Below are 14,339 nucleotides of genomic sequence, written 5' to 3'. Positions count from 1 at the left end.
AGATGAATGATGAGAGATGAAAGATGATATGAGTGAACATTTGCAACTATAGACTTAGTGCCTAACAAATAACATCGGCGGCTATGGACTTAGTGCCTATAGAATAAACGTTGGTAGCTATGGATTTAGTACCTATTAGCTGAACACCGATATCTATGGATTTAGTACCCGATGAATGAACTTTAGCAGCTATGGAATTAGTGCTTTACGAGCAAGCATTGGCAGCTATGGACTTAGTGCCTATCATATAAACCCTGGAAGCAATGGGCTTCGAAATGAATGAATGCACGATAGATGATTCTTAGGGTAGATCCTTAAGAGTAAGGAAGATAATGGGGATGGGTAATTGGGTTGATTGTTTGATGTTTAAACATAATAATTGAATTATTGTGGGTTGAAAACCCTATGTACTCACCAGGTTTCCCAACCTGACCCACTCAAGCTTATTTGTATCACAGATGTCGATATGAAGCTACTTTACACTGAGGGATTTAAAAGAGATGTAGATCACTAGTTTAAATGAATGTAAGTTCTGTTTATGCTTATGTTTCTGTATTAACGATGACATCGCAAATGTTTTAAAATGGATAAAAATACATTTCTTCGGAAATGCTTTGATAACGTATTTATCATGTTTTTCTGGGAACAAATTCCGCAACATTTTTATTAAAAGAGGTACTCTGATTTTTATAAAGCATAAACAAAATCAGTCTTTTCTGTCCGTGAAAAATGGGGATGTCACAGTTGGTATCAGAGCACTAGTTTAAGCGAACTAGGAATATGGATTTATTTCTAGACTTAAACTTAGAATGCTAAGCGATGATCGTGAGGAGTGTGTCTAATAAAATTTAGGTAATACACCTGAATAGACACAATCACTAGCTAATTTAGGGAAAATGCCTAACATGCTTTTATGTGCTAAATGATTTATGATGCTTTATGATGTTAAATGTATGATCGGATCTATGGTCTGTTGCCGACCGGATCTGGAAAACTTTATGTGTTCAGATTTCTAAACGTTTAAATACGGTATTAGAAATGGCATGTAACTTTTTGGAGTGGTGGGGAGGTTTACACGTCGATCGTAAATAAAATCTTTCCTATCTTAATTCTCGTCATTTCACACCAAATGCCTAATTTGGTGAATAAGATCGAAATGGAAAGAACCCGAAGCGGAGCTGGAAACGCGAACGGAAACAGGAATCAACCCCCAGTGATTGAGCAAATACATGTTGTGGTAGCCGCTCCTGAGCCAATCACTATGGCCGGAGTACAAGCGATGATCCAAATGATGTTGAATCGTCAAATGGAGGAGACCAGACGCTTACTTCAATAGAACCGAGAGGAAGCTACAATACCGATCATAAAACCTGAACTAGTCCCCGAGCAATTGGAGGAAGGGAACTACACCCGTCATGTGAGTCAAGCTGGGACTAAAGGAGAACGAATAAATGGCCCAGAGAGGGGAAACGACAAGGATGGGCGAATGTATAAGAACTTCTTGAGTGCTAAACCACCGAGTCTCTCAGGAAGCCCGAAGCCTATAGAGATTATGGACCGGAACTCCGAAATGGAGATGGTGTTTGAGAGCTGCGACTGTAGAAACAAGCAGAAAACCGTCTTTGCGGTCAGACAACTGAAGACCGGAGTCTTGAGCTAGTGGAAGTTATTGGCAGATACGATGCCCAAAGGAGAAGCAAGCAAGATGTCTTAGGAAGATTTCCTAGTGCAACTAAAACTGCAGTACTGCTCTGAGCAGGATCTACTAGAGATCAACAACGAGTTTCAGAACCAAAAGAAAGGAATATTGAGCGTTACCGAGTACGCTGCAAGTTTTACGGAGAAAATGAAGCTTGTTCCTTACTTAGTTCCAACTGAACTCTCCAAGGTCAACAAGTTCGCCCATGGATTACCAGCGGACTTTGGTCCAATGGTCAAGCAAGCAACCACTTTGAAAGCCGCCATCTGGGTAGCCAAGAATGTTGAGACCCAAATCAGGGAAAAGGGTCTGGAAAAAGCTAAAGTTGGCGAGAAGAGGAAGCTTGAAGAATCCTCAAGACCTGATAAGAAAGGAAAGTTCCCGAAGTCTAACCCGGATAACCAAAGTTATGGAGCCCAGTGGTGTGAAAAGTGTAAGAAGAAGCACTTCGGAAGATGCGATGGAGAAGTAACCTGTTACAAGTGTGGGAGGATCGGTCACTATTCCAAGGATTGTACACAAAATGATAAGGTATGCTACGGATGCGGAAGCAAGGGGCACATGTCTAGAGACTGCCCAAAGAAAACTGAAGCAGCAAGGCCAGAGGCACCGCCAAAGCCAATGGCATTCCACATGATCCTCGACGAAGCAGAAAACAATGCAAGGATGAGGAATTCATACCCGAAGATCGAGTTATGAAGTAGCCAAGGGGATATAATCATATGATGTAGCCTATTAGAGGCATAGTCTAGGGTGAACTTGAACACCTATGTAATAGTTTCAAGAAATAATAATGAAACCTTCGTTTTGTTATCTGGTGTGTTAAACTGTTATGTGATTTTCTTGTATGGTGACTTGGAAAACTGCGAGACAATACTTGGGACGAGTATGCGTAGGTATGAATGGTAGTAGAGGCCTATACTACCGGAAGCACATGACTCACACTTGGATCAGGGAAAGTCACAAGGTTACCAAGAAGCTAGTAATTGATACCGTTTTATTCAAATATATCGTTACCATCGTTTCGGTAATGATTGAGAAGATGATTATTATTCCGACCCGAAAGGTCATATCATATCGAGTCCGACTAAGATGAGTATGTTACGTGGTTCATAGAACCAAGTTTGATGTAGCATCCAACTTAAGCTAGAAGATTGAAATCGAAGCGATCAATAGAAGTATCGTGCTCGTTGTTAAAGAATTTGGTAGCTAGAAATGCTACATGTTAAAATGTGATTATATCACATTAGAACATGAAGGAAAGTATATCCAATTCCGGAATTTGACTCTAAAAGACTTGAGTCTGAGCGTTGCAACATACGATGAAAATTCATTAGAACGTGACCCATAGGTCTATCGTGGAAATCAAATAAACTTATCTTATGTTTGTTAAGAAGAAGAAGGAGTCTCTGATAAAGAGCGAGTTTGTGACATGAAGGTCATGATTGAAAGTGTAACAAGACATAGAGAACGGGTGCAAGATCAAGCACTGCTTGCACTCAAGAAGACCAGGAATTAGATACGCATTCGAAGAAACATAGAAGTTATAGTTATTACCTAGGATGAAGAGATAACGTATTGAGTCATTATACAACCCTGTTTCGTTGATGATTCTGGGACGTAATCATCCTAAGGGGGAGATAATTGTAACCCCCGCAGATTCGGGCTAGTCAAATTAGAGACAATAAGCACCAAAAATGAGTTTTGATGGAAGATTATTTAGAAGGAGTAATCTTAACCAAATGGTAGAATATGTTAAAAGGGTTCTGTACATATAAAGAACGCCGAAATCCGAGTTATAACGAAGAAGTTATGGTCCGTCGAAGTTTTTCGGCAAAACCGGCATGGCACCAGGAGACGTAAATAGTGAATTTACGATGGAGGAATTTTTAGTCTTAGAAATATAAGAAAAAGTTGTAGTATACATTAAACCGAGAAAATACAAAAAAAGAACGCCCAAATCTGACTTCGTATGAGGAAGTTATGAATTTTCTAAGATTTGGCATAGCAGTGCACGGCCCGAAACTCGAATTTTAGGTCGAGCGGTTTTTGGCCTACGTGACCTAAATGACAATTGAAGATCTTATTAATAGGAACTCAACGGTAAAAAGACAGACGAAAACGGAGTCCGTATGTTGAAGTTATGAATTTTACGCGGACATTTAACAGTATAATCTCCTCGTACTGTTAACTTTAAGATCAGTCGAGAATTAGCCGACGGAGTCAAAATGAAAGTTGTAGATCTTATTTTTACCTACACGTGGATGTAAAGAACGTCAAAAACGGAGCTCGTATGCGAAAGTTACGGGGTTTAGAAGTCTACAGGGTGCTGCTGCAAAAAGGGTGACGTGGCACAATCTTGGTCATTGCTTTCTCCCCAAGGCTTGCCACTAGATGGTGACATGTGGCACTAATTTCAGCTATATTTCACCCTATAAATTCAACCCCTTCCACCCTCATTTCTTCACATCTCCACCCTTCTCTCTCTACTCACTCTCTAAACCTCCCAAAACTCCCCTAGCACTAGAAGAAAGCCCCGGAGCGCTCGACGGCTCTGAGAAGTAGATCTTTCGGCTCGGAAGTTCTGCCCCTGCAGAGCGCGACTTCTAGCCAAACCCCCTCGTAGGTAACATACGCCTACCTAATTTTTAATATAGCTTTTATTTAAATATAGTAACGTTATTAGAACCTTATAATAATTAGTTGAGCTATTATTACGGGTTATGTAAGTGTCGTTATAATATCTTTTTAAGCACTCGCGGTACGGGGAATCCGGTTTGAAGGGCCGCCTGGGTTGTTGGATTTCAGAAGTGTTATATGCCAAAATGATCCTGCCCTCGAGTGTTTCATGTCTGGCCCCTCCCTGTACATAGTGGGTGAAGAGTATTGTTTAACGCTTATATAATAGTAATAATAGTTAGACTATTAATTAGTCTCGTTGAACATTAGGCTAAACTCTAGTGGAAATGATACTAGGTTTTGTCAACGGAAATTCGTTTTAAAGTAAACGAAGTGCTGTCCGAGTACCGAGTCACCACCATTGCAGGTGAGTGCATAGTTACTTTCATCTTACACATAGATATGAAGTATTTTATATAAATTACGTGGTATGTGTGCATATTATTTGAATACTTGCTTTCTATGCTGGATGAACGATTTTATACATGTTTTAAATAATTTAAAATGTATATGTATTTTATATCTACAAATATGTTGGGTAAAACATTGGTAGATGAATGATGAGAGATGAAATATGATATGAGTGAACATTGGCAACTATAGACTTAGTACCTAACAAATAACATCGGCAGCTATGGACTTAGTGCCTATAGAATAAACGTTGGTAGCTATGGATTTAGTACCTATTAGCTGAACACCGGTAGCTATGGATTTAGTACCCAATGAATGAACTTTAGCAGCTATGGAATTAGTGCTTTAAGAACAAGCATTGGCAGCTATGGACTTAGTGCCTATCATATAAACCCTGGAAGCAATGGGCTTTGAAATGAATGAATGCAGGATAGATGATTCTTAGGGTAGATCCTTAAGAGTAAGGAAGATAATGGGGATGGGTAATTGGGTTGATTGTTTGATGTTTAAACATAATAATTGAATTATTGTGGGTTGAAAACCCTATGTACTCACCAGGTTTCCCAACCTGACCCACTCAAGCTTATTTGTATCACAGGTGTCGATATGAAGCTACTTTACACTGAGGGATTTAAAAGAGATGTAGATCACTAGTGTAAATGAATGTAAGTTCTGTTTATGCTTATGTTTTTGTATTAACGATGACATCCCAAATGTTTTAAAATGGATAAAAATACATTTCTTCGGAAATGCTTTGATAACGTATTTATCATGTTTTTCTGGGAACAAATTCCGCAACATTTTTATTAAAAGAGGTACTCTGATTTTTATAAAGCATAAACAAAATCGGTCTTTTCTGGCCGTGAAAAATGGGGATGTCACAGCTACCCTCTCTTCCAACCCAAAGGAAGCAGAGTGCTTCTACTATCACGACAAAGGGCATTAGAAACGAAGTTGCCCGAAGTATCTGCAGGACATCAAGGATGGGAAGATAAAGCCATCCTTCGCATGTATTTATACTATACAATCTAACAACTCATCACATGCTATTTCTTGGGTCCTTGATACAGGATGTGCTTTTCACATTTGTTCTGATTTGCAGGGTCTACGAAGAAGTAGGGATGTGGAGCATGGGAACATGAACCTGATCATGGGGAATAGGAAAGTGTCGCCTGTCACCAAGATTGGAGTTTACTCTTTAGTGCTTAGTAGTGGGTTAGGTTTTGATTTAAATGATTGTTGCTACTTGTCAGAAATGGCGAGAAACATTATTTCGTTTCATGGTTTGTACATACAAGGTTTTAGATTTTCGTTTAATAATGAAATTGGTTCTATTAATGCTTTCTTGAATGGTACTTTCTATTTTGAAGCATTGCCTTGTAATGGAGTATATCAAATTGTGAATGTTGTAGATAACTTAGGAAATAATATGTTGTACATTGATTCGTCCAATGGTTTGCACAAAGCATGCTTGTGGCATTGTCGTCTTAGACATGTCAACAAGAAGTGCATAGCCCAACTCCAAAAGGATGGAGTGTTGGAGTCATTCGACCTCAAGTCGGATGATACGTGCGATTCTTGATTGCTTGGAAAGATTACCAAGTCACCCTTCACTGGTACTTGTGAAAGGGGTGAGGGTTTATTAGATCTGATACATACGGATGTGTGTGGACCCTTTACATCCACCACAAGGGATGCAAACCGCTTCTATGTGACTTTTACTGATGATTATAACAGATATGGGTATATCTACTTAATCAAGCACAAGTCAGAAACCTTTGAAAAGTTCAAAGAGTTTAAGCAAGAAGTGGAGAATCAGCTGGGCAGGAAAATTAAGATGCTCCGATCCGATCGAGGAGGTGAGTACCATAGTATTAAATTCCACGACCACCTCATGGAATGCGGAATCGTTTCGCAATTGACGCCACCTAGGACACTGCAGTTGAATGGTGTGGCTGAGAGGCGTAATCGAACCTTGTTGGACATGATTCGTTCCATGATGAGTCGAGCTTCGTTACCTATCTCATTCTGGGGGTATGCCTTAGAGACTGCCGCCTATATCCTTAATCTAGTCCCAACTAAGAAGGTTGCCAAAACCTCACGAGATGTGGACAGGGAAAGTTTCCTCGTTGGCACATATCATGGTTTGGGGTTGCGAGGCTTTCGTAAGACGAGAGACTCACGACAAGTTCGAACCTCGTAGTGAGCGGCGTATTTTCATCAGCTATCCATAGAAGTCCTTTGGATATCTCTTCTATAGACCAAGTTACAATGTTGTCTTCATTGTGAGGAGAGGGGTTTTCCGAGAAAGAGAACTCATATGCCAAGAAGACAGTGGGAGTCAAATTGATCTTGAAGAGCTTCAAGAATCAAGCGATGAAGGAACCTCTAACACTGGCGCTCAACCCGAGGAGAAAACTCCCGTTGAACCGATTGACGAGTCCCTACCTCTTAGACGTTCCAGTAGAGTTAGTGTTCCACCCGTATTATATGGTTTCCATATAACTGCTGAGGGTGATACGTTTATTAGTGATATCACACTAATAAATTTGGATGAACCTAACAACTACAAGGAAGCCATGGCAGGCCCGGAGTCTGCGAAATAGAAAGAGGCCATGGACAGCGAGATTTAGTTCATGTATGACAATCAAGTTTGGAACTTGGTTGACAATGTGCCAGGTCGTAAGACGGTCGGGTGCAAATGGATCTTCAAGAAGAAGACCGACATGGATGGGAAAGTACACACATAGAAGGCGCGATTGGTTGCGAAGGGCTTTACTCAAACTCCTGCAGTTGACTATGATGAGACCTTCTCACCAGTAGCAAAGATTAAGTCTATAAGGGTTATGCTAGCCATAGCTGCGTTTCATGATTATGAAATATGGCAGATGGATGTCAAAACCGCTTTCCTAAATGGGAAGTTGGCTGAAGATGTTTACATGAGTCAAGCAGAGGGTTTTGTCGATGCGAAGCACCCTAATAGAGTGTGTAATATTGAGAAATCCATTTATGGATTGTAACAAGCGTCTCGCAGATGGAATCTTTGTTTTGATGAGAAAGTCAAAGAGTTTGGTTTCTCAAGAAGCGAGGATGAGTCCTGTGTATATGTCAAAGTCAGTGGGAGTATAGTTAGCTTTGTCGTTTTGTATGTGGATGGCATACTGCTCATAGGAAACGACATCCCAACCTTGCAGGAGGTTAAGTCCTGGCTTGGGAAGTGCTTCGCTAGAAGGACCTCGGAGAAGCTGCGTATATTCTAGGGATAAGGATATTGAGAAATAGGAGTAAGAGGCTAATAGGACTTAGTCAAAGTACTTACTTGGATAAAGTGTTAAAACGTTTAAGCATGGAGAATTCCAAGAAAGGGGAGTTACCAATCCAAAGAAATACCAAGTTGAGTAAGATTCAGAGTCCGGGTACTGATGTCGAGATAGCAGAGATGATCCTAGTACCTTATGCTTCCGTTGTTGGCTCGATCATGTATGCTATGACGTGTACTCGCCCTGATATGGCCTTCGCTTTGAGCATGGTCAGCAGATATCAAGGGAACCCTGGTAGAGCTCACTGGACTGCGGTAAAGAACATTCTTAAGTACCTGCGGAGGACTAAAGACTGGGGTCTTGTCCTCGGTGGGAGTGATGACTTGAAAGTGCGAGGGTATAGTGACGCTAGTTTTCAGACTGATCAGGATAATTTCCGATCTCAGTCGGGCTGGGTCTTTACCCTAAATGGAGGAACAGTGACATGGAAAAGCTCCAAGCAGGAGACCGTAGCTGATTCAACGTGCGAATCAGAGTACATAGCAGCGAGCGAAGCATCGAAGGATGCAATATGGCTAAAAAACTTCATTAGAGACCTTGGAGTTGTACCGGCCATAAAGTAGCCTATAGAGATTTTCTGCGATAACGAAGGTGTGGTTGCCTTAACCAAGGAACCGAGGTATCATGGCAGATCCAGGCATATCGACAGAAAATATCATTTCATTAGACATCGGGTAGAAGAGAGACTCCTCGTAGTAAAGAGGGTATCGTCACAGGATAACTCAGCAGATCCCCTTACGAAGGGACTGAGTAGGGATAAGCACTTGCAACATGCTAGGAGCATTGGGCTGAAGGACGATATTAGTTTTAGTGATTAGAAAGATTTTAGAAACTTGTAATAGATAAATAGTAATTGACATTTTGATGATTAAAAAAATGTGTTTTATTTATAAGTAATGTTACTGTCTTGTGTCAATTATTTACTATTATTTCATTTTGCATGTTTTGACTTCCTAAATAATAAGATTATTTAAACTATCCACGGTCGATCATACGTTGGAAGTGAGTATGAAAGAAGATTGTCATGAATTGGCTTGTAGATTGTCTAAGTATTTAGACATAACAAACGTTTGCTGCAACGTTCATGAGTGCTTATGAAATATTATTTGAGTATTGGATTAAACCCACGTTCACATGAATCACTTCATAGAATTTAATCACGAGTGATTGTGAGACGATAATATCATATAGTCTTTAAACCTAGATATATGAGTTGTTGCTTACGAGTCGGTTGTGCATTGATAATGTGTAAACGCATCAGTAACTTGATGTTATAAAACGCATTGTTGTGTACAATTTAATGAGTAAATAATACAAGCATATAAGTCAAAGTTTATCTGTTCCTTTTATCCTACGAGGCTAAAAGCGATATCTTGAGCCCCTCGATGATTTTGTTTTTACTTATGTGTCGGGCCCGGTCAGGACTGAATTGATGTGTTCAATTAAGTTCTATGTCAGACAAATCAGAGATCGAGAAACAAACTGTTGGACAATAAGTATGACTATGTTCCATGTGATTTTCCACACGATGGAGGACTATACGATCCCTTATCTATAGGACGTGTCAGAGTTCGATAGCAACTTTTGAGAGCTATGATTGCTAATCGGATTTTGAATTCGTACTTCATTAAACTCCATGCCACGTTGTGGTTAACAAACCTCCGTGTCGTGGCATGTGGTTGTCACCTGAAACCACACCTTAGACTCCTTTAAATCGTTAACTGGTCTGATCTGGAAAACGGGTGTTACAATTTTTAGAGCCATAAAATCCACCTAAAACTCTTCTTAGTCCTATTAGAACACCAAATAAACGTCATAGAAACTATATCATCAAAAATATGACTCTTATTCGGTTGATCTTCACCAAACATAGACTTATTCCAGGAAAGCCAAATATATCACCACATCGCAAAGAAAACACCTTCCAACATATCTTTTGCCCCTTCCGTAAACAAAGATCAACGATACAAGAACTCCAATCATCAAATGAGAAAAGAAGTGACATATCAATCACCCACCATCTAAGGATTCTATCCAATAAAGCCGAAGCGAGAGAACAAGAGAAAAAAAGATGATTAACGAACTCCACCCCATTATTACAAAGAACACAATTCAAGGATGAGACTGTTGGATTAGGTTTCCAAGCCATAACTATATTTGGTATATACTTGACCCAGTTGTAGCATGGTCCTTTTAGGTTGCCTTTACCAAAGGAACTTGACTGGATGAATAATGGAGAAAGAGGTTATTATGGTTTATTAATATATTATGTGAATAATATATTAAAAGAGAAATCATATTATTTAATTAACATTGGTCAAGAATTAATTTAGAATTAATTTTGTGGTCAAAAGATGTTAATTGAATTAAGGGGACTGATATTGTAGTTATGTGATAATTGCAATATGGGCTGAGGAACCCTAATGATAGGGGTGGACGAAATTCTTGTGGAAGCCCACTGGATTTCGTCCATAGTAGGGATTCTGGAAGATGCTTGTGGGTTGCTTAGGGCTTAAGCAACCTGATTAGGTATTTGACTGAAACCCTAATTCTTCAGCTATATAAGGACACCCTTAGCATCCAGTTTTCGGCTACCACAACCCTGGAAGGATTCATTGAGCCGAAAATTACCTCTCCTCTCTCTCTCTCTCTCTCTAAGATTCTCCAATTGCTTTGGTGTTTGTGATCTACTAGAGACATCACACTTGAGGTGCTAGGTTCTCAAAAGCTCAAGATCTTCAAGCATCAATAGAAAGGTAACATTCTTACTAGTTATTTATGTTGATTTCGATTTTTGTAGTATGCTAGTTTAGGGTTTGTAAGCTTTGGATAATTATTGCATGTACAAATAGAAAAACTAGATCCAAAGCTTTAGGGTTTGCATGTTCACCATATGAATGATGTTTTGCTCATAACCCAACAGAAATGTCCATACCACTCCTTGAAATATTCAACCTTATAGGATGTCTATCAAGCATAAGTCTCCACACAAAAACATTAACCTTTATAGGAATTGTCTTGACCCATCTCGTTTGAATGGAGCTGGAACTCAACATAATTGAATCCACCAAGTAGCGAGCTGAAGCTACCGAAAACTCCCCGGACTTCTCTAATGACCAGACCCACCTATCTGGAACATCAGTCATAGTAACTAAATGCATGGTAGAACACGACCGAATACTAATGTAAATGCATATTCTAACACTATAATGTTCAACCATGAATATCGTAGTATTGTACAATGATCTATAACGTAGACAACACAAACAAGCAATCAATAGCTTGTATATAAATCATAACCATTACGGAAATTTGTCAATAATTTGGGTGTTCATATAGAAATTCAATATGTATGTAAATAAGTATGAGTTGACTGAAATAAATATAAATATATAACAGACTGAAAAAAAAATTGGAGTACTTTAATCAAAAAATATAATATTCAAATAAACTATGTGCTTAAACATATAAACCCATCAATAATTGATGTCATATATCTTCTTATATTTCATTATTTGTGTCACAATGATCACATCCATTGATAACTCCTACAACCATTCTCACTAAATTTGCAAGTTGTTATTGCCACTACCAATTGGTACCTTATATTACTCATAAATACAAGATAGTGCATTACCCCACATTAAACAAAATTGAAAAGCAAAAATACGACCTATACGGAAATTAGGAGTTAGTTCATGAAACTATTAATCATTAAGGAAAAAAAAATTAAGACATATTTTAAGAAAAATATTACACTTGATTGAATATATAATAGAAAAGGTTTTTCATCAAATCTTTAAGCTTTTGGACTAGCAAACTCACGTTGATGTGAATTTTCAACAACTACTTTTCTTTAACGACTTTAATAATTACGACACTATATATATATATATATATATATATATATATATATATATATATATATATATATATATATATATATATGGGAAAAGTAAATATACCCTTAAGGGTATATAAGATTAGGTACTCATTATTTAAAACTACGTAGTTTTGATTAGTGGGTTAATTTACTAAATAAAATAAATCCTTAAAAAAAGAACGTAGTTTTCTTAATCGTGATCACATTCCAATCGTTCCATCATCAAGAAATCGGAATCAACTTAAAACGAATGATAGAATCCGGAATCGCAATTCAGGGAGTTCAAAAAAAATTGCAATTCACAACCAATTGAAATAAAAAGAAAATTGCAATTCACAAGGAATTGAAATCATAATCACCGTCTCTTTGAGGTAATATACAAAGGTTTGTTTTTTATATCTACTAATTGTGATTTTTCATGGTTTGTATTTTTTTTATTATTAATTGGAATCGTTTGCAATTCATACACATATATTAAGTTTACAAAGTTATTTGTAGCCCTTAATTTCAATTTTTTGGTTATGTGTGTGGTTTTAATGCAGCAGTCATTTTTTATTTTTATTTTTATTATTATTTATTTATTTATTATTTTCTTTTTTGCTGAAGACATATACTTCATTAATAAAAATAGTTTGATTGGTTATAGCTGGTTTAGGCAATTCATTATTCTAAAGAGTTAACTTCATGGTGCCTTCTAAAGTCTTTGTTTTGGGTTAACTTGGATGAATTTGATCCAACTTATTGCAAACAATGAAAAATTGATAATAAAAAGCAACAAACAAATTGAATATGAAGTCATCGGTTGTAATGTATTTTAATGAATGATCTTTTTCTGTTCCGAGTTGTAATGTATTTTAACGAATGGTTTTTTTCTGCTCCAATTCCATAGAAGCCAATTAAGGTAAATCATACAAATTGTAATTCACATGAATTCATACAAATTGCAATTGATAAGAATTCATACAAATTGCAATTGGTTGTTATTGTGTTTTTTCTGTATAATGTTTCTATTATATTCAATATAAAAAAATTTGATGTTAATCTTTTATTTGGAAATATGCATCGTTGTCTATTGCAGACCACAATGAGTGAAGCCGAAGCAACTAAACAATCTATAGAACCATATATAACCGAATATAGTGACACAAATGATTACGTGGAAGCAACATATGAATGTGAAAAAATAAATAGTATCGGTGAGAACATTGAATTTGACGAAGATGAAGTTAACAATGAAAGTATACTTGGAAAGGTTTTTGATACACCCGATGATGCTTATACATTTTATAATGATTATTCATTTTTACATGGCTTTGGTATACGTAGAGATGACACAATTAAAAATCCTAAAACAAATGAGCCTTTTCGGAAGATATATGTATGCAACAAAGAAGGTTTCAAAATGATGGACAAAATGCTTCAAGTGAAAATGAGAAAAAAACGTCGTAGAGATGTTAGAACCGGATGTCAAGCAAAGCTTCGAATAACAAGACAGGAGGATGGGAAATGGTTGGTGTACTCGTTTAATGACACACACAATCACGACTTGACCATGACACCTACGAAGGTTACGAAGCATCGATCTCATAAAAGTTTCCACCGTTCAATAGAAGGTAAATCTCTTATGGTGCAATTTGGTCAAGCAGGGTTGAAACCTTCTCAGATTAAAAAGGCTGTTAATACAATGAAAACCTCAAATGTAGCTGATGTTACTTCACAGCAATGTGCCGATGTCTTATCTGAGCAACGAAAGCAACATAGAGGAAAGGAGTTCTATGGACTTATAAAACATTTTCAAGATAAAACATTAGTTGATAGTGACCAGTATTTTGTTGTGGATTTGTCTGATGATGGGTATCCTAGAAATATCTTTTGGGTTGATGGTAGATCAAGAGATGCTTATACAAAATTCAGAGATGTTGTTGTGTTTGATCTGACTTATATAGTACAAGAGTACTATACTACTATTCTCCCTCTTTTACCTTATTGATGACTTGTAACATTGATTAATCAGGTAATTTGCTGTAATGACCGATTTTCAGGTACTCTTTAACCTTGGAATTGATTTTAGAAAAACATTTGCATTTTTTTCCCTTAGTACGTTGGGCATAACATGGGGTATGTTGGGGGTACTCCCTTAAGTAGGTCGTGGATGTTGATGGCGTACGTTGGGTGTACCCATGCATACGTTGGGTGTACGTAAGTAGATCACAAACCCTAATTTTTAGGGTTTGGCCCCTATTAAATTCCATTATGGACCTTGAGGCTGCCCCCTCATCAACCTCCTTACCTCTAAAGACCCCCCCCCCCATGAAACCCTAGCCTTTCCTTGTGTGTTCTTGAGCCA

The 14,339-nt window shown here is 37.8% G+C and overlaps 1 protein-coding gene across 1 annotated transcript; it reads left to right on the top strand.

Annotated features, from left to right (window-relative positions):
• Positions 1 to 13,076: 13,076 nt before the first annotated feature.
• LOC145163989 (protein FAR1-RELATED SEQUENCE 8-like) lies at positions 13,077 to 13,982 on the top strand. Its single transcript, XM_079082721.1, has one exon. The coding sequence runs from the start codon at positions 13,077 to 13,079 to the stop codon at positions 13,980 to 13,982; it is 906 nt and encodes a 301-aa protein (XP_078938847.1).
• The last annotated feature ends 357 nt before the right edge of the window (positions 13,983 to 14,339 follow it).

This window comes from Lactuca virosa, chromosome 3 (assembly GCF_052849685.1).
Source record: "Lactuca virosa cultivar CGN04683 chromosome 3, Lactuca_virosa_CGN04683_v6, whole genome shotgun sequence".
Lineage (NCBI taxonomy): Eukaryota > Viridiplantae > Streptophyta > Magnoliopsida > Asterales > Asteraceae > Lactuca > Lactuca virosa.
The sequence above is the reverse complement of the archived record's forward strand: the minus strand, read 5'-3'. Positions and strand labels throughout refer to the sequence as shown.

What these genes read in the sequence shown, in the direction of transcription:
- LOC145163989 (XM_079082721.1), top strand. Translation starts at nt 13,077, where the DNA reads ATGAGTGAAGCCGAAGCAACTAAACAATCTATAGAACCATATATAACC.